Genomic DNA, 22,004 nt, shown 5'->3' with positions numbered 1-22,004 from the left:
TGTGTGTGTGTGCGTGTGTGTGTGTGTGTGTGTGTGTGTGTGTGTGTGTGTGCGTGCGTGCGTGTGTGTGTGTGTTTAGCCTCTGCAGGCTTCTCTGATTATCTGAACTGTTTACATCTCTAAAGCCTGCTGCACCAGGCCAAGAGGCCAGCCTCTAATGAACGTCCTGAACATCTGTAGTTTTTCAAGGCAGTGCATCCAACAATATGCATCCGACTCCCAACGTGTATGAGCATATACACTCACTACCATACACGACAATGCGTCAAATCTAGCATGTACTCTCATGAACATACACAAAATGAGATACAGAGACACACAGAGAAACACACACACAGCCAAAGCACCTATTCTTTGGGGTAGCATAGCGCAGTTTTTTTTCAATATAAAACAACTTTTCCTCCAAGCGCAGAAAACAGACGACATACAATATCAATGACAGCTTCATGAGAATAAACGGACAAGTGTGCAACCTGAGAGACAGTGGTTGTTTTCCATGGTTTAATTAGAGGGGAGTTATAGTGAGTAATAAAGACAGAGCCTCCTCTGCAGCCAGGACTTCCAGACACAAACACATTCACTTATTATGACCCTTTAAAACCTTTTCTCTCTCCTCTGTCTCTCTGTCTCCTCTCTCTCTCTCTCTCTCTCTCTCTCTCCCCCTCTCTCTCTGTCTCTCTTTCTCCCTCTCTCTTTTTCACTCTTGTACCTCTCTTTCTCCAACTATCTCTCTCCCTGTGTCTCTCTCCCTCCAACTTTCTCTCTCCCTCTGTCTCTCTCTCCCACCAACTCTCTCTCTCTCTCACTCTCCTCTCTCTCTCTCTCTCTCTCCCTCTCTTTTACTCCCCACTCTCTCTCTCTCTCTCTCCCTCTCTTTTACTCTCCACTCTCTCTCTCCCCCTCTCTCTCTCTCTCTCTTTTTCACTCTTGTACCTCTCTCTCTCCAACTATCTCTCTCCCTGTGTCTCTCTCCCTCCAACTTTCTCTCTCTATGTCTCTCTCTCGCTCTCTCTCTCCCTCTCTTTTACTCTCCACTCTCTCTCTCTCTCTCTACTCTCTCTCTCTCTTTCACTCTCCTCTCTCTCTGTTTCCCTCTCATGTATCTTTCTCTCTCTCTCTCTCTCTCTCTCTCTTTTACTCTCCACTCTCTCTCTCTCTCTCTCCCTCTCTTTTACTCTCCACTCTCTCTCTCCCCCTCTCTCTCTTTTTCACTCTTGTACCTCTCTCTCTCCAACTATCTCTCTCCCTGTGTCTCTCTCCCTCCAACTTTCTCTCTCTATGTCTCTCTCTCGCTCTCTCTCTCCCTCTCTTTTACTCTCCACTCTCTCTCTCTCTCTCTACTCTCTCTCTCTCTTTCACTCTCCTCTCTCTCTGTTTCCCTCTCATGTATCTTTCTCTCTCTCTCTCTCTCTCTCTCTCTCTCTCTCTAACTCTATCTCTCTCTCTCTCTCTCTCTCTCTCTCTCTCTCTCTCTCTCTCTCTCTCCTGACCTCGCTCTTTCCTCACACCTTCTCTCTCTCCATTCTCTAACTCCCTCTCTCTCCTTCTCAATTTTTAATTTACATTTAAGGGGCTTTATTGTCATGGGAGACATATGTTTACATTGCCAAAGCAAATGAAGAAGATAACAAACAAAAGTGAAATAAACAAAACAAAAGGTACAGTAAACATTACACTCACAGACGTTCCAAAATAATAAAATACTTTTAAAATGTCATATTATGTCTATATACAGTGTTATAACGATATGCAAATAGTTCAAGTACAAAAGTCATAAATCCTCTCTCTCTCTCTATCTCTCTCTCTCTCTCTCTCTCTCTCTCTCTCTCCAGACAATCATTTGTGCCAAGTGTGATATCTCTCCTAAATAGTGCAGGCTCATGATCCTATCCTCCCAGTAAGGCCAGCAGGCTAATGATCCTATCCTCCCAGTAAGGCCAGCAGGCTAATGTTCCTATCCACCCAGTAAGGCCAGCAGGCTAATGTTCCTATCCACCCAGTAAGGCCAGCAGTGCCCTACTGATGGTATGGCACTACTGATGGTATGGCACTACTGATGGTATGGCACTACTGATGGTATGGCACTACTGATGGTATGGCACCACTGATGGTATGGCACTACTGATGGTATGGCACTACTGATGGTATGGCACTACTGATGGTATGGCACTACTGATGGTATGGCACTACTGATGGTATGGCACCACTGATGGTATGGCACTACTGATGGTATGGCACCACTGATGGTATGGCACTACTGATGGTATGGCACTACTGATGGTATAGCACTACTGATGGTATGGCACCACTGATGGTATGGCACTACTGATGGTATGGCACTACTGATGGTATGGCACCACTGATGGTATGGCACTACTGATGGTATGGCACTACTGATGGTATAGCACCACTGATGGTATGGCACTACTGATGGTATGGCACTACTGATGGTATGGCACTACTGATGGTATGGCACTACTGATGGTATGGCACTACTGATGGTATGGCACTACTGATGGTATGGCACTACTGATGGTATGGCACCACTGATGGTTTGGCACCACTGATGGTATGGCACTACTGATGGTATGGCACTACTGATGGTATAGCACCACTGATGGTATGGCACTACTGATGGTATGGCACTACTGATGGTATGGCACTACTGATGGTATAGCACCACTGATGGTATGGCACTACTGATGGTATGGCACTACTGATGGTATGGCACTACTGATGGTATGGCACTACTGATGGTATGGCACTACAGATGGTATGGCACCACTGATGGTATGGCACCACTGATGGTATGGCACTACTGATGGTATGGCACTACTGATGGTATGGCACCACTGATGGTATGGCACCACTGATGGTATGGCACCACTGATGGTATAGCACTACTGATGGTATGGCACCACTGATGGTATGGCACCACTGATGGTATGGCACTACTGATGGTATAGCACCACTGTACTCAATGTGATTGGAGTATCTGCACTCTTTAAAATACATTCAAATGCTTTTATAGATTTTTTAAATACAATAAACAGGTTTTGGGGGCTAAAAACCCAATGTAAAAGTATTGAGTGGATGTAATTTGTGCACTATGAAATGAAACTCCCGTAGCTATGCACCAGTGAACGCACTCAACACTGGGTATTTAACGAGGGCCTGGTCGGCGCGGAGCTGTGAGGTGAACTGAACTGAATCCCACCAGTGTGACGGACAGATCCCTCTGACATCACAGAGGAAAAGGAAACTCTGGCCCAGCACGACTGGTAACTGGGCTGCCGGTGCCCCTCTCTCTGAGGATTAGGAGGAGGGGGAGGAGGGGGAGAAGGAGGGAGCTGTACACTGTATAGATAGAAGCAAACAAGGGAGTGTTGGTCTAGGACTGGGGGGTCTGAGCTGGAGAGGCTAGGGGTAAAACATGGTTTTATTTTTAATTATTTCACAAGGCAAGTTGGGTTAGAACAAATTCTTATTTACAATGATGGTCTGGGAACAGTGGGTTAACTGCCTTGTTCAGGGGCAGAACGACATATTTTTACATGATCAGTTTAGGGATTAGATCTAGCAACCATTCACCCCTACAGCGAGGAATGAGCTGGACTTTGTCTAGAGAGGTGACATTTTTAAAAGCATTGCAGAAAATCAGCCTTCAACAAGTGATAGGTTGAATTAATCACACTGACAAAGACTACTAAATACGTTTAAAAAAGCCAAACTCAAAGTTAACAACCGAAGAAAAGGGCAGGCTTTATACGTTTCTCCTGACCTGCTGGCTAACTCAGTATAAATATGTTTACCCTGACCTGCTGGCTAACTCAGTATAAATATGTTTCTCTTGACCCGCTGGCTAACTCAGTATAAATATGTTTCTCCTGACCTGCTGGCTAACTCAGTATAAATATGTTTCTCCTGACCTGCTGGCTAACTCAGTATAAATATGTTTCTCCTGACCTGCTGGCTAACTCAGTATAAATATGTTTCTCCTGACCCGCTGGCTAACTCAGTATAAATATGTTTACCCTGACCTGCTGGCTAACTCAGTATAAATATGTTTACCCTGACCTGCTGACTAACTCAGTATAAATATGTTTCTCCTGACCTGCTGGCTAACTCAGTATAAATATGTTTTCCTGACCTGCTGGCTAACTCAGTATAAATATGTTTACCCTGACCTGCTGGCTAACTCAGTATAAATATGTTTACCCTGACCTGCTGGCTAACTCCGTATAAATATGTTTACCCTGACCTGCTGGCTAACTCCGTATAAATATGTTTACCCTGACCTGCTGGCTAACTCAGTATAAATATGTTTACCCTGACCTGCTGGCTAACTCAGTATAAATATGTTTCTCCCGACCTGCTGGCTAACTTAGTATAAATATGTTTTCCTGGACTCAGCGTAGAATCATCTAATATATCCCGAGAAGACACGGTTTGTTGCATTTAAACCCACCTATTGATTTCTCAGCTCTCTGTATCTGTAAAGGCTTCAAGTGGACATATGGATCAAGCCACTGCACAAGACTCACTTCTATCAATACATTCCAAAACAGCCGAATCTAAACAGGCGGCTGAGCTGAAACAGAATGTAATTGGTTTAATGTAATTGATATCTTATGTGGAGGTATTACAGAGTGCAATAGAGTGCAATTCCTGATTTCAGGGGCAGTTGTCCTCAGACAAACACACACGCACACAAGGGAGACATGCACGCATGCATAGACACATGCGTACACACACAAAAACACACACTCACACTCACACAAACACACGGATCCACACCTGCCAAAGGCAAGACTAAATCAAAACCCACAGAGGGGTTACAGAATTACCTGACTTTTAACATTTCACTATTGATTCCCTTAAGTTGATTAACTGCATGTACTGGGTGTGACTGTGCAAGTCTGTTGTTCATTATGAGCAAAACTGGATTTACTTATTCAACGTCACAAAAACAGATAATCTCATAACCCTAAATTGAACTAAGAACAATGTCAACAATGCTTACACTAGCTGGATCCTAGCACTGAGCCATGATGCATGATACCATACTAAACTAACATTATTACCAATGATAATCAGGTTTTCAATAGGAAGCTGAACCAAACCTTAAAAGTCCATTGACCACTTGTCAACCTCATATTCATTATATCGAGCACCATACCAATGTATACATATGTCAACATGGTGTGTTTACTGTATGTTCTATGGTTAAGAAGATAAGAAGAACGGTCCTAAAGAATGTATTTTTCCAAACCTTTAAGTACTCGACCGGTCGACTAACTACAACATGGTGGGCAGCAAGAGAACATTGAGTAAAATGGGACATCACAATGAGTTCCTAGAAGTTCTATTGAGTTCCAAGGAGTTCCAAGGAGTTCCAAGGAGTTCTAAGGAGTTCCAATGAGTTCTAAGGAGTTCCAAGGAGTTCCAAGGAGTTCCAAGGAGTTCTAAGGAGTTCCAATGAGTTATAAGGAGTTCCAAGGAGTTATAAGGAGTTCCAAGGAGTTCCAAGGAGTTCTAAGGAGTTCCAATGAGTTATGAGGAGTTCCAAGGAGTTCCAATGAGTTCTAAGGAGTTCCAAGGAGTTCCAATGAGTTCTAAGGAGTTCCAATGAGTTATAAGGAGTTCCAAGGAGTTCCAATGAGTTCTAAGGAGTTCCAAGGATTTCTAAGGAGTTCAAAGGAGTTCTAAGGAGTTCCAAGGAGTACTAAGTAGTTCCAATGAGTTTCAAAGAGTTCTAAGGAGTTCAAAGGAGTTCTAAGGAATTCTAAGGAGTTCCAATGAGTTCCAAGGAGTTCTAAGGAGTACCAAGGAGTTCTAAGGAGTTCCAAGGAGTTCTAAGGAGTTTCAAGGAGTTCTAAGGAGTTCAAAGGAGTTCTAAGGAGTTCTAAGGAGTTCCAATGATTTTCAAGGAGTTCTAAGGAGTTCTAAGGAGTTCCAAGGAGTTCCAAGAATTCTGCACATGTATTATATTTTGTCTTTCTAATAACATTCTATCTCCATACTCAACTCAACTCCCCACTACTCACCTGTAGTGACGGAAGATCTCCTCCTCCACATCTGTGATGAAATGGCACTTGGTGCATGAGTGCTCCCCGTGAGGGCCCTTAGGGGCCGAGTACCTCCCCGTCTCAGCTCCCTCCTGCTCGGGCTTGACCTCCAGCACGCCGTGGGTGGCATGGGCACTGTCGTAGTGCAGCAGAAGCAGGTCGATGTCGCTGGTGGCGTAGGGACACTGGTCACACAGGTGGGTGACGCTGGGCCTGGGAGTTGGGGAGCTACCCTGGGGGGACAGCTGGAGGAAAAGGAGGACGCAGTGGGAGCATGCGCTCTTCCTGCAAGCAAATGGGAAGGAGATCTCCCCCAGGTGCTTCTCAGGGCTGCAGAGGCCACGCGGGCAGAACGGGCAGTGCTTGATGGTGCATTTGTGGATGCTGTGGGCCTGCTGGTAGTGGCGGAGCAGAGGCGCCACCACAATAACCTCAGGCCCGTGGTTCATGGAGTAGCGGAAGTCACAGAACTGGCAGTTGTAGCTGGTCACCACCGTCTCCGGGTCCGTTGCGCCCATCGAGCCACTTGTTCCTGTCTTGTCTTTCCTCCGGCTGTGGGGGTCTCTCTCTCCGTCCCTGGATTTGCTGCTCCTTCGCTCCCTCTTGGCTGGGCTGCCCTCCCTGGTCCCCCCTCTTCCTCCTCCAGGTTGTCTGTGTCTCCTCTCATAATGCTCCAGCAGGCGATGTGAGCTGGGCGACTCACAGCTGAAGTTGCAGTACTTACACCAGTAATAGGCCACCGCTGTGGAGCCGCCGTCGGCCCCCGTCCAGCCAGGTGAGTCTGTGGCCCTGCCGTCGGCCCCCGTCCAGCCAGGTGAGTCTGTGGCCCTGCTGTCGGCCCCCGTCCAGGCAGGTGAGTCTGTGGCCCCGCCGTCGGCCCCCGTCCAGCCCGGCGAGTCTGTGGCGTGGATGGGGACGGAGTAGCCAGCCACCGAGTCGTCCTCCGCACGGACCGCCACCCGGTTCTCCCACTTTCCCGGTTCCGCCCCCTCCACGCCACCACCCCGTATCACATAGTTCCCCTTCCCTTCCGAGAGCTTGTCGTCGTTCTGCAGTGGCGGGGGCTGGGATTTCATCTTGTTGGGGTGGGCAGACAGGAAGTGTTGCTCCAGCTCCACTGAGGAGCTTCCCATGTAGGTGAAGTTACAGAACTTGCAGCGGAAGTACTTGGTGTTTCCCTGACAGTCCGGAGTCTTCCTCCCGATGCCGATGAAGGTATCTCCCAGCGTCACCTGGAGCACAATGAGGAAAGAAACTTCTGTAACTCGTGTTGATTATGCATTTCACTTGAATGTATTTACTTTCTTCCCCTGATTTATTTTATCTTATGTTTTCCTTTGTGTTATTTGTAATCTGTTATTCGTAACAATCTGTAAAAAATAAAAATAAATCATCTACTCTTTATTTTTTGTAATAAATATTTGAAAGAGCTCAATGTTCATTTGTCTTTTAATTCTGATCATATTGTTTTCAATTTTTTTCTTGTGTGCAAATATATATATATATATATATATATATATACATATATATATTTGAATATAAACAGAGACGTGTGAGTCAGTCACACAGGCACTGAAAAAACAAAACAAATGACATCACCCACCCAGACAATAAGCTACACGAAAAGGCCATGATACCAGGAAGGAAGATAAAAGCGTATGATCGAAATAATCTATTATCTATGTCTACAGAGAGGTATAGCTCCGTTTAGAATGTTTTTTTTTATTAATTGATTTGAGCAGATAAGGAGATGTTAGGGATCAAACTTGAACACCTAGGGTAAGATCAATCTAGAACACCTGGAGTAAGAGCAGCTGATAGATCAATCTAGAACACCTGGAGTAAGAGCAGCTGAAAGATCAAACTAGAAAACCTGGAGTAAGAGCAGCTGATAGATCAGACTAGAACACCTGGAGTAAGAGCAGCTGATAGATCAAACTAGAACACCTGGAGTAAGAGGAGCTGATAGATCAGACTAGAACACCTGGAGTAAGAGCAGCTGATAGATCAAACTAGAACACCTGGAGTAAGAGCAGCTGATAGATCAAACTAGAACACCTGGAGTAAGAGCAGCTGATAGATCAGACTAGAACACCTGGAGTAAGAGCAGCTGATAGATCAAACTAGAACACCTGGAGTAAGAGGAGCTGATAGATCAGACTAGAACACCTGGAGTAAGAGCAGCTGATAGATCAAACTAGAACACCTGGAGTAAGAGCAGCTGATAGATCAAACTAGAACACCTGGAGTAAGAGCAGCTGATAGATCAGACTAGAACACCTGGAGTAAGAGCAGCTGATAGATCAAACTAGAAAACCTGGAGTAAGAGCAGCTGATAGATCAAACTAGAAAACCTGGAGTAAGAGCAGCTGATAGATCAGACTAGAACACCTGGAGTAAGAGCAGCTGATAGATCAGACTAGAACACCTGGAGTAAGAGCAGCTGATAGATCAAACTAGAACACCTGGAGTAAGAGCAGCTGATAGATCAGACTAGAACACCTGGAGTAAGAGCAGCTGATAGATCAAACTAGAACACCTGGAGTAAGAGCAGCTGATAGATCAGACTAGAACACCTGGAGTAAGAGCAGCTGATAGATCAGACTAGAACACCTGGAGTAAGAGCAGCTGATAGATCAGACTAGAACACCTGGAGTAAGAGCAGCTGATAGATAAGACTAGAACACCTGGAGTAAGAGCAGCTGATAGATCAAACTAGAACACCTGGAGTAAGATCAGCTGATAGATCAGACTAGAACACCTGGAGTAAGAACAGCTGATAGATCAGACTAGAACACCTGGAGTAAGAGCAGCTGATAGATCAGACTAGAACACCTGGAGTAAGAGCAGCTGATAGATCAGACTAGAACACCTGGAGTAAGAGCAGTTGCTTTATATGGTAAGACGTGCTGTATAACAATGTTTATTAGACATTATCAAATATGAATTCCCTCGTGTTATTAAAGAAGAGAAATGGCAAACTTGAGATCGTTTTGATGATCAAGTTGACAATGCAGCCAACCAGAAGCAGTGTGATAGAACGAAGGGGTTTATATCAGAATACTACTAAAGAAACACCTGTTTCCTAATGATACGCAACAAATCCAATCTCTATTTCCAAGTATTTTCGATGCTTGTGCAAGCGTGAACACCGAGAGTGCCTGGCAGGGATCCAGCAGTCAAGGTTGTTGTCTGGTAAGCGCAACAAAACCAAACCAACCTTGCAATCGAACATGTTCCCTGAATTTCAACAACCTACGCACCTTGACCTCCAAGTCTCCAACATATGGCTCAAATCGTAAACATAAGTGTTGCTGTGTGAAATATCCCGGAGCCAGAGACATTCTATAATGGGAAGGTTATCCAGTGTGTGTAAGAGGTAGGTCTTGATCCTGGTGTGTGGTTAAAGCAACCTGGTGTCATTTTCTAGAAGATGAGAAATGACTTTTAATCCCAGCCCCCGTCCCCACAGAAGGCCTTTTGCCTTTTGGCAAATCAAAATGTGTTCTTAACTGACTTGCCTAGTTAAATGAAGGTTAAGTAAAACAAATCCAAATAAAATGACTGAAACAGAGCGGGTCGCTCCTAAGCCTGCCTGAAGAGATTAGCTACATAGACCTGTATTATATGACTGGCCTACTCAGTCAAGCCAAATGTCCTCTGAAATATTAGCAATAAAATAAATACAATGAAATACCAGAAGATGTCTATGATGGAATGAAATATAAATGTATAAAACATTTAGTATTTTAACACAGTTTGGGGTTTGTAAGTGGGAAAAAATGGGGCTTGTGTTTACTAGAGGGATTGTCATAAATGACTGTACTTTGTTTGTTGCAATCTTGAAACAGTACTATGAAGTACTACTACAGTCCTATGAAGTACTACTACAGTCCTATGAAGTACTACTACAGTCCTATGAAGTACTACTACAGTCCTATGAAGTACTACTACAGTCCTATGAAGTACTACTACAGTCCTATGAAGTGCTACTACAGTCCTATGAAGTACTACTACAGTCCCATGAAGTCTGTTCTTCTCTGTCTTCTGAATGCAGTGAGACTATCTACTCGGAGATCAGTGGAGAAAAGTCTTACTGTGCCTTGCCAATGTCTCCAGAGACCAGAGACTGCAAAGTGTCATTAGACCAGAGCAGCATCACAAGATTATAATATCATATTTAAAAATGATAAAGTGATATCCGCAGGCTCTCTCAGAGTGTACCTTTGTGGACATGTGCAGTAGGCTAAAAATAAACGTTCACCCATAACGTTAACTTGGGTGTGGAATGGTTCACATCCCAAAACAATAGCAATATGCAAAAAGTCTGTCTGGTCAGGTATTCACCCGAATTTTCTTCTCACAGACACATATACACACAAACACACACACACACACGCACACACACACACACGCACACGCACACACTCACACTCACACGCACACACACACACGCACACACACATTCCAACTCACACACAAACATGACGTGACCATTAGAGAGAGAGAAAAAAGGTGACAGCAATACCAACACATCAGCCCACTTAGTCCGAGACAGTCTGAATATTTGAAGGAGGAAAACAACATTAGAGGTAGCCTAATTACAATCTGTGGTGGGTTAAAAGGCCAAATGGCCCTGCTTCTGTATGATATGGCATTAAGAGGCCCAGACCCCGGGACAAACTCACCTCATTTACAAGGAACACTAGAGTTAAATGCACCACTCGAATTGTAAACATGACATTGTTGAAGTGGAGGGAGAAACCGCATGCCGTGAAAGCTGTGCAGATAAATGGCTCTGACATCTGTTCATTACCCCTCGTTTAAAATAAATCCAGTTCCCTGTTTTCACTGGATACCTCTCCCTTCCCTACAATCTTTTCTCCCTTTTCATTGGGTAATGAGAAATAAGCAGCCTTCGATGTTACTGCATGGAAAATTCCCACTAGGGGATGAAAACAGAACAGTGTTTATGATTGTATTACTTAAAAAATATATATATATAGATATAATGACAATATTAGAACCCGGAGACATCCAAATGAAATGGATAGCGAGACAAAGACTGCTAAGAAATCATTTCAACCAGAGGATGGTAATAGATCTGAGTCACGTAGGGCCCTTTTCTTTTGGGGTTATTAGATCATATGTTTAAGACTCTAAAACAGTGCACATACTGTAAGGTCCATGTGTGCAATATATGTTTGGCAGGCATTCCCTTAATACAATATAAACTTTTATTTCTGTACACAAGGAAATCGCTAAATGGTTGTGCCACTTTACAAATTAACCTGTGTACTCCAATAAAATAAATCACACACAAACATGATGAGAAAAGCTTTCAAAACAACAAATCACTATAAAATACAAATAGGATGGATGTAGCTATATTTTGAAGGGTTATGCATCAATTTAATAACTCATATAGTTACAGGAATAGTCCATCCTAAAACCTAAAGCCATATTTATAAATCATGTCTGGTCAATACTAAAATATTAAATTAGCTAAAAAGTACAGTAACAGAGCAATTTATTCTATAGGTCAAAAAACATTAGCTCAGATTGCCCACAATGTGCTATTACAAAATGGAGGGTCATAAAATAGCTGTTTTTATGGACGTGTAGTCCATATAATGTTCAGGTTGAGATGTACAGTTGAAGTTGGAAGTTTACATACACTTAGGTTGGAGCCATTAAAACTCGTTTTTCAACCACTCCACAAATTTCTTGTTAACAAACTATCGTTTTGTCAAGTCGGTGAGGAGGACATCTATTTTTCCAACAATTGTTTACAGACAGATTATTTCATTTATAACTCACTCTATCACAATTACAGTAGGTCAGAAGATTGCATACACTAAGTTGACTGTACCTTTAAACAGCTTGGAAAATTCCAGAAAATTATGTCATGGCTTTAGAAGCTTCTGATAGGCTAATGGATATCATTTGAGTCAATTGGAGGTGTACCTGTGGATGCATTTGAAGGCCTACCTTCAAACTCAGTGCCTCTTCGCTTGACATCATGGAAAAATCAAAAGAAATCAGCCAAGACCTCAGAAAAATTATTGTAGACCTCCACAAGTCTGGCTCATCCTTGGGAGAAATTTCCAAACACCTGAAGGTACCATGTTCATCTGTACAAACAATAGTACGCAAGTATAAACACCATGGGACCACGCAGGCATCATTATGCTCATACTGCTCAGGAAGGAGATGCGTTCTGTCTCATAGAGATGAATGTGCTTTGGTACGAAGAAGGACCTTGTGAAGATGCTGGAGGAAACAGGTACAAAAGTATCCATATCCACAGTAAAACGAGTCCTATATCGACATAACCTGAAAGGCTGCTCAGCAAGGTAGAAGCCACTGCTCCAAAAGCGCCATAATAAAAACGAGACTACGGTTTGCAACTGCACATGGGGACAAAGATCTCACTTTTTGGAGAAATGTCTTCTGGTCTGATGAAACTAAAATAGAACTGTTTGGCCATAATGACCATCGTTATGTTTGGAGAAAAAAGGGGGAGGCTTGCAAGCCGAAGAACACCATCCCAACCGTGTAGCACGGGGGTGGCAGCATCATGTTGTTGGGGTGCTTTGCTGCAGCAGGGACTTGTGCACTTAAGATGTCATCATAAGAAGGAAAATGATGTGGATATATTAAAGCAACATCTCAATACATCAGTCAGGAAGTTAAAGCTTGGTAGCAAATGGGTCTTCCAAATGGACAACGACCACAAGCATACTTCCAAAGTTGTGGCAAAATGGCTTAAGGACAACAAAGTCAAGGTATTTGAGTGGCCATCACAAAGCCCTGACCCAAATCCTATAGAGAAGTTGTGGGCAGAACTGAAAAAGCATGTGAGAGCAAGGAGGCCTACAAACCTGACTCAGTTACACCAGCTCTGTCAGAAGGAATGGACCAAAATTCACCCAGCTTATTATGGGAAGCTTGTGGAAGGCTACCCGAAATGTTTGACCCAAGTTAAACCATTTAAAGGCAATGCTACCAAATACTAATTGAGTGTATGTAAACTTCTGACCCACTGGGAATGTGCTGAAAGAAATAAAAGCTGAAAGAAATAATTCTCTCTACTGTTATTCTGACATTTCACATTCTTCAAATAAAGTGCTGATCCTAACTGACCTAAAACAGGGAATTGTTACTAGGATTAAATCCTCTCTCCATGGGTGTCCAGTTACTTTGATGACACAAGTGTCCCACTAAGAGACAAGTCTCAAACCCTGGCTGACCTTGGTTTCAATGCAGATAATGGTTGAGTTCCTGCAGACTACATTGCAGTTGCATGACAGATCTTACAACACCTGGAAAGCTATTCACAACATATCAACATATCGTGCTTCTACACCTGCATTGCCTGCTGTTTGGGGTTTTAGGCTGCGTTTCTGTACAGCACTTTGTGACATCAGCTGATGTAAGAAGGGCTTTATAAATACATTTGATTGATTGATTGATTGATTGATCAGCAAACCACATCATATGATATAGCAATCTGATGATCGACTACACAGTCAATGATGTGGCACGCAACCATTGATTGATGCAATACAACGCCTGGGCATCTAGTTGGGTAGGAAGTGTACCGTTATACAGTACTACTGATGGGTGGTTCTGGTACCTGGAGTTTCGGTAGTTATGAAAAGACAAACAGTTGAATGCCAACAAACTTTTTTTCAGGTGCAGAGCATATTTACCTGTACGTCATAGGTGCCGTTAAGTAACATGTGTGGTGACCCTGTAGAGTCCTGTGGCGCCCCGGTCAGGGCAGTGTAGGACGGGGGCCGTGTAGTGTCTTTGGCGTGTTGGCTCTGTGAGGAGAAGCCCACCATGTTGTGCAGGGCCAGTATCTTAGTGTCCAGCTCTGCGTCCTGCCGCGTGCGGTTGTGCAGGCCCAGATGGTACTTCCGATAGTGCTTGACCAGGTCCGTGGGGTCGTTCCCGTAGTAACCGTACCCACAGATGTTGCACTTGAAGTCCTGCAGTTTGGGAGAGCAGGGCGGGGCTACCCCTGTCTCGGCCCCCAGGGGGCTGGGCGTGATGTCCCCGGCCCCCTCGTCTGCCCCCCTATGTGGGTGGAGGGGGCGTAGCAAGGGGTATCCAGAGCCCTCCACCCCACCCTGGTGGACTGAAGTCCCCCCTGTGGGGCTGTAGGAGATGTCCTTGTCCTCCCCGTTACTGGTGACGCCCTGGACGATGACACCCCTCCCTCGGGCGGCCAGCAGCAACCCCTCCCTGACACCCCCCCTTTCTCCCCCTCCTCTCTCCCCGACCTTCCCCAGCAGCAGCTCCCCCGCCGGGCTGCGTGCCTGTGTCCCGTCCCCCTCATCTGGTTCTGATCTGAGAGGAGACAGAGACACAGCCCCGTCGGGCCCGGCCCAGGATGGGAGCGCCGGCAGATCTGAGTCTGTCACCTCGTGGCAGGGGAAGGACGCTACATTTCCTCCCTTCTTGTGGCTGGGGTAATTAAAGACAGGCCTGTCGGTGTTTACTGTTGCCGCTGTTCCCACTCCTCCGCCGCCCCTCCCTCCTCCTTCCCGTTTGATGGAGCCTGAGACGGAGCCCGGGGAGGAAGAGGAGTCCTCCTCGTCTGGGACTGGCACGTGGGCCCGACCTAGTTCGGCCGGCAGCAGCCCGTCGGCACCGTTGGGCTCTGAGGCCCGGCTCCCGGCACTGTCCTCGCTATCTGGCCCGGTGGCCTCCGCGGCCAGAGCCTCACCTTCTCCTTCTTCCTCACCGCCGAAGCTTCTCAAAGGGGGGTTCTTTTTCCTCACCATATCTGCAGGCAGGCAGCATAGACACACAGACAGAATGTTTTAGTGTCACACTTCCTTGAGGAATAGGTATATTAAACAAAGAGGAATAGGTATATTAAACAAAGAGGAATAGGTATATTAAACATGGAGGAATAGGTATATTAAACATGGAGGAATAGGTATATTAAACATAGAGGAATAGGTATATTAAACATAGAGGAATAGGTATATTAAACATGGAGGAATAGGTATATTAAACATAGAGGAATAGGTATATTAAACATAGAGGAATAGGTATATTAAACATAGAGGAATAGGTATATTAAACATAGAGGAATAGGTATATTAAACATGGAGGAATAGGTATATTAAACATGGAGGAATAGGTATATTAAACATAGAGGAATAGGTATATTAAACAAAGAGGAATAGGTATATTAAACAAAGAGGAATAGGTATATTAAACATAGAGGAATGGGTATATTTAGACTCCCCATGTAACTACATGCAACGGCTGGGGGAAAATGATTACGTGAACTGGATCTCTATTCAAGAACCACATCAATTGAAGTCTGTACCAAATAAGATGGAGACAGTGGTAGTTTAGTTTTTTTTGTCTCTCTCTCTCTCTCTCTCTCTCTCTCTCGTTCTCTCTCGCTCTTACAATCAGCGCATAAAAACTTTCAAGAGTTCCTCCACTAAATACAACAAAGCAAAAAAAAAGATGGTCTTTTTTTCGTACAACTTAAAACAATGGCGGCCATTCAGCTCTGGTCCATAAACAGAACTCCTCCATCTATAACCAGTAACAACACCAGTTGCTGAATGTTGTTGATGGCATTTTGATCAGTAAAATCTGTGTGCCTATAGTTAATGATAAGGCTTGTGACGTGTCAGCTAAAGAAGTGGAATATTAAGATATAGGGAATGCAGAAAGTGATCATAGTGTTGGATTACTGTCCATATGTATGTCTAGCAGAGAATGGGGATGAAATAAAACAAACCATTAAGTCGGATTTGCTACGGTACAACCTGAATGAAATGAATTTGTAGGACGGAGGGGGTCAGCATGAGAGCAATTTCCAGTTTGTTTCAGTTTGTTTCAGTGTGTGTGTGTGTCTAAATTCACTCAAACCCCAATTCTCTCCATCCAGGGTGCTTAGAATTTCTCATAATGCAAGTCTCATTTCTTCTTTTTGAAACATATGGAGAGTCATTTTGTAGGCTGTAAATAAAATGAGTATTAAATAGACCAAGTATGTTTTGTAAAGAGGCAATGACTAAACCAGTGTTCATAAAAGCTGCAGGAAAAATGTGAAGCAACAGATCCAACAGACATGTCACCAGTTACCCTGTTTCAATCTCCAACAGACATGTCACCAGTTACCCTGTTTCAATCTCCAACAGACATGTCACCAGTTACCCTGTTTCAATCTCCAACAGACATGTCACCAGTTACCCTGTTTCAATCTCCAACAGACATGTCACCAGTTACAGTGTTTCAATCATTACCAAGTCACTGTTGGATGTCTACCATCACTCTGCCACCACTGGAATTTACAACCACAAAAGCATGTTGTTCATCAAAATAAACTAATTGACTTGATTAATCAACAATGAAACCAGAATAATTGGCCTAGTGTTTAAAAGGCATTATTTTGTACTCGTACTCTGGAGCAGAAACACACTTATAATAAACGGCTTACAATCCACTACCAACAGACTTTGACCCCGAAAACTAACACTTACAAGGGTTGAAATTAAACTGGCCTGAAAACTACAGGGATTGTGTAAATTTGTCCCATAGTTTGGAATGGCTTTCTCATGGCCTTAATTATCGAATCACACCCCTCGAAATGGCTTGCAATCATTAACCTCTCTGAAAATTTCCCCAAAGGCTAACTCAAAAATACTACACAAGAAAGAGAGTGTCCCTGACACACGTCAGCCCGGCTTCAACAAGGAGCGGGGAAAAAGGTCTTCAAGCAAAGAATGGAATCGTCATTCAACAACAAATCAATGTTTCACTATAGTTAAAGTAAGGCAAATGACAGCTGATCTGTGTCCAGAAGAATACCAGACTACTAAGGGTAACACAATAGTCCCGCTCATCCCACCCCCACACGGAGCAGAAGAATCGTTGGGATTTCTACTCTCAATAAACTTCGGATCAATGTAAACCCTCCAAAAAATGTGATATCATCCTTAATCACATCTCAGACAAAATAATATTCTAAAGCACTGTTCATTACCCAGAAGCATTGTGTCTTTTGTAATATCACCAGGAAGCAGTGAGAACAGAGCTTTAGTGGTTCTATACACGGCTCAAGTTCCTCAACAGAGGAGTGTGATTTAGCATGAAATGTCTCCCGACTCATAAAAGAGAAACGTTTTTTATCCCTGATATGTAATACAATTACACTACAGGAAAAGGAGGACTGAGCACACCCCCATTCTCATCGACAAGGCTGTAGTGGAGCAGGTTGAGAGCTTCAAGTTCCTTGTTGTCCATATCACCAACAAACTATCATGGTCCAAACACACCAAGACAGTCATAAAGAGGGCACGGGAAAAACCTGTTCCCCCTCAGGAGACTGAAAAGATTTGGCATGGGTCCTCAGATCCTCAAAGGGTTTTACAACTGCAACATCGAGAGCATCCTGACTGGTTGCATCACTGCCTGGTACGGCAACTGCTCGGCCTCCGACAGCAAAGCACTACAGAGGACAGTGCGTACGGCCCAGTACATCACTGGGGCCAAGCTGCCTGCCATCCAGGACCTCTATATTAGGCAGTTTCAGAGGAAGGCCCTAAAAATTGTCAAAGACTCCAGCCACCCTAGTCATAGACTGTTCTCTCTGCTACCGCATGGCAAGTGGTACCGGAGTGCCAAGTCGAGGTCCAAAAGGCTTCTTAACAGCTTCTACCCCCCCACAAGCCATAAGACTCCTGAACAGCTAATCAAAGGGCTACCCAGACCCCTCTTTTACACTGCTGCTACTCTCTGTTTATAATCTATGCTTAGTCACTTAAACTCTACCCACATGTACATATAACCTCAAATTAAATTAAAATATAGGACAAAACACACATCACGACAAGGGAGACAACACAACACTACATAAAGAGAGACATAAGACAACAACATAGCATGGCAGCAACACATGACAACACAGGATGGTAGCAACACAACATGACAACACAGCATGGTAGCAACACAACATGGCAGCAACACAACATGGTAGCAGCACAAAACAGGGTACAAACATTATTGGGCACAGACAAAAGCACAAAGGGCAAGAAGGTAGAGACAACAATACATCAGGCAAAGCAGCCGCCACAACTGTCAATAAGAGTATCCATGATTGAGTCTTTGAATGAAGAGATGGAGATCAAACTGTCCAGGTGTTTGTTGCAGCTCGTTCCAGTCACTTGTATATACCCTCACTTGTTATTTTACTGCTTCTATGTAATTATTTGTTACTTTTATTTTCTATTTTCTATTTTTTACTTATCTAATTTTTGTCTTAAGTGACACACACTTATCTTATCTTTTTATTTATTTTTTCTTCTTATCTTCTTAAAGCATTGTTGGTTACGAGCCTGTAAGTAAGCATTTTACTGTAAGGTCTACTACACCTGTTGTATTAAGCATTTCACTGTAAGGTCTACTACACCTGTTGTATTCAGCATTTCACTGTAAGGTCTACTAAACCTGTTGTATTCAGCATTTCACTGTAAGGTCTACTACACCTGTTGTATTCAGCATTTCACTGTAAGGTCTACTACACCTGTTGTATTCAGCATTCCACTGTAAGGTCTACTACACCTGTTGTATTCAGCATTTCACTGTAAGGTCTACTACACCTGTTGTATTCAGCATTTCACTGTAAGGTCTACTACACCTGTTGTATTCAGCATTTCACTGTAAGGTCTACTACACCTGTTGTATTCAGCATTTCACTGTAAGGTCTACTACACCTGTTGTATTCAGCATTTCACTGTAAGGTCTACTACACCTGTTGTATTCAGCATTTCACTGTAAGGTCTACTACACCTGTTGTATTCAGCATTTCACTGTAAGGTCTACTACACCTGTTGTATTCAGCATTTCACTGTAAGGTCTACTACACCTGTTGTATTCAGCATTTCACTGTAAGGTCTACCTACACCTGTTGTATTCAGCATTTCACTGTAAGGTCTACTACACCTGTTGTATTCAGCATTTCACTGTAAGGTCTACTACACCTGTTATATTCAGCATTTCACTGTAAGGTCTACTACACCTGTTGTATTCAGCATTTCACTGTAAGGTCTACTACACCTGTTGTATTCAGCATTTCACTGTAAGGTCTACTACACCTGTTGTATTCAGCATTTCACTGTAAGGTCTACTACACCTGTTGTATTCAGCATTTCACTGTAAGGTCTACTACACCTGTTGTATTAAGCATTTCACTGTAAGGTCTACTACACCTGTTGTATTCAGCATTTCACTGTAAGGTCTACTACACCTGTTGTATTCAGCATTTCACTGTAAGGTCTACTACACCTGTTGTATTCAGCATTTCACTGTAAGGTCTACTACACCTGTTGTATTAAGCATTTCACTGTAAGGTCTACTACACCTGTTGTATTCAGCATTTCACTGTAAGGTCTACTACACCTGTTGTATTCAGCATTTCACTGTAAGGTCTACTACACCTGTTGTATTCAGCATTTCACTGTAAGGTCTACTACACCTGTTGTATTCAGCATTTCACTGTAAGGTCTACTACACCTGTTGTATTCAGCATTTCACTGTAAGGTCTACTACACCTGTTGTATTAAGCATTTCACTGTAAGGTCTACTACACCTGTTGTATTAAGCATTTCACTGTAAGGTCTACTACACCTGTTGTATTAAGCATTTCACTGTAAGGTCTACTACACCTGTTGTATTAAGCATTTCACTGTAAGGTCTACTACACCTGTTGTATTAAGCATTTCACTGTAAGGTCTACTACACCTGTTGTATTAAGCATTTCACTGTAAGGTCTACTACACCTGTTGTATTAAGCATTTCACTGTAAGGTCTACTACACCTGTTGTATTCAGCATTTCACTGTAAGGTCTACTACACCTGTTGTATTAAGCATTTCACTGTAAGGTCTACTACACCTGTTGTATTCAGCATTTCACTGTAAGGTCTACTACACCTGTTGTATTCAGCATTTCACTGTAAGGTCTACTACACCTGTTGTATTAAGCATTTCACTGTAAGGTCTACTACACCTGTTGTATTAAGCATTTCACTGTAAGGTCTACTACACCTGTTGTATTCAGCATTTCACTGTGAGGTCTACTACACCTGTTGTATTAAGCATTTCACTGTAATGTCTACTACACCTGTTGTATTCAGCATTTCACTGTAAGGTCTACTACACCTGTTGTATTCAGCATTTCACTGTAATGTCTACTACACCTGTTGTATTCAGCATTTCACTGTAATGTCTACTACACCTGTTGTATTCAGCATTTCACTGTAAGGTCTACTACACCTGTTGTATTCAGCATTTCACTGTAAGGTCTACTACAGCTGTTGTATTAAGCATTTCACTGTAAGGTCTACTACACCTGTTGTATTCAGCATTTCACTGTAAGGTCTACTACACCTGTTGTATTCAGCATTTCACTGTAAGGTCTACTACACCTGTTGTATTCAGCATTTCACTGTAAGGTCTACTACACCTGTTGTATTCAGCATTTCACTGTAAGGTCTACTACACCTGTTGTATTAAGCATTTCACTGTAAGGTCTACAACACCTGTTGTATTCAGCATTTCACTGCAAGGTCTACTACACCTGTTGTATTCAGCATTTCACTGTAAGGTCTACTAAACCTGTTGTATTCAGCATTTCACTGTAAGGTCTACTACACCTGTTGTATTCAGCATTTCACTGTAAGGTCTACTACACCTGTTGTATTCAGCACTTCACTGTAAGGTCTACTACACCTGTTGTATTCAGCATTTCACTGTAAGGTCTACTACACCTGTTGTATTCAGCATTTGACAAATACAATTTGATATGATTTGATCATTTTGCATGACAATATCGTCACAGAAGCCACTTAAGATCATCTTATTTCGCATTGTATGGTGCAACTGAATTGTATGGTGCAACTGAAATGTGTAGTAAAATTGAATTGTTTGGTAAAATTTAAATGTATGGTAAAATTGAATTGTATAGTAAAATTGAATTGTTGGGTAAAATTGAAATGTATGGTTAAATTGAATTGTAAGGTAAAATGCTTTGTGTGAAAAAACATTTCACACCTGCCATTTCAGATGCATCAGAAGTAGTTTTCCGCGGCCCGCTGGGCTATAATCAATAACATGCCTAGTGATGGAGCTGCGAGCGGCAAAGCGGAAAGAGAGAGCCGCTTCATCTCCTATTACATCTCCACACGGCACAGAAGAGGACTGGTCACACCCCACATAGCCTGGTTCCTCTCTAGGTTTCTTCCTAGGTTCTGGCCTTTCTATTGAGTTTTTCCTAGCCAACGTGCTTCAACACCTGCATTGCTTGCTGTTTGGGGTTTAAGGCTGGGTTTCTGTACAGCACTTTGTGACATCAGCTGATGTAAGAAGGGCTTTATAAATACATTTGTTTGATTGATACACCTCAGAAAGAGGCCCACCACAGTGACACACACCAAAGTGATATACACCACAGTGATACACACCAGTGACACACACCACAGTGACACACACCACAGTGACACACACCACAATGATACACACCACAGTGACACACACCACAGTGACATACACCACAGTGATACACACCACAGTGACACACACCACAGTGACATACACCACAGTGATATACACCACAGTGATACACACCACAGTGATACTCACCACAGTGACACACACCACAGGTGACACCTACCACAGTGACACACACCACAGTGACATACACCACAGTGATACACACCAGTGACACACACCACAGTGATACTCACCACAGTGACACACACCACAGTGACACACGCCACAGTGACACACACCACAGTGACACACACCACAGTGACATACACCACAGTGATATACACCACAGTGATATACACCACAGTGATACACACCACAGTGATACACGCCACAGTGATACTCACCAC

At 43.3% G+C, this 22,004-nt stretch overlaps 1 protein-coding gene across 2 annotated transcripts in view; it reads right to left on the bottom strand.

Annotated features, from left to right (window-relative positions):
* The window catches only part of LOC109881751 (zinc finger transcription factor Trps1), a 226,975-nt gene that overhangs the window by 167,284 nt on the left and 37,687 nt on the right, over nt 1–22,004 (bottom strand). For both annotated transcript variants that reach the window (XM_031795093.1, XM_031795094.1), the window contains exons 3-4: nt 13,784–14,865; nt 6,048–7,300 (exon numbers count right to left, since the gene is read on the bottom strand). In XM_031795093.1, coding sequence (XP_031650953.1) covers nt 6,048–7,300; nt 13,784–14,865 — 2,335 coding nt within the window. The remainder of the gene's footprint in view (nt 1–6,047; nt 7,301–13,783; nt 14,866–22,004) is intronic.

This window comes from Oncorhynchus kisutch, linkage group LG17, assembly GCF_002021735.2.
Source record: "Oncorhynchus kisutch isolate 150728-3 linkage group LG17, Okis_V2, whole genome shotgun sequence".
NCBI classification, from domain to species: Eukaryota; Metazoa; Chordata; class Actinopteri; order Salmoniformes; family Salmonidae; genus Oncorhynchus; species Oncorhynchus kisutch.
Note: the sequence above shows the minus strand (reverse complement) of the source record. Positions and strands in the feature narration are given on the sequence as shown.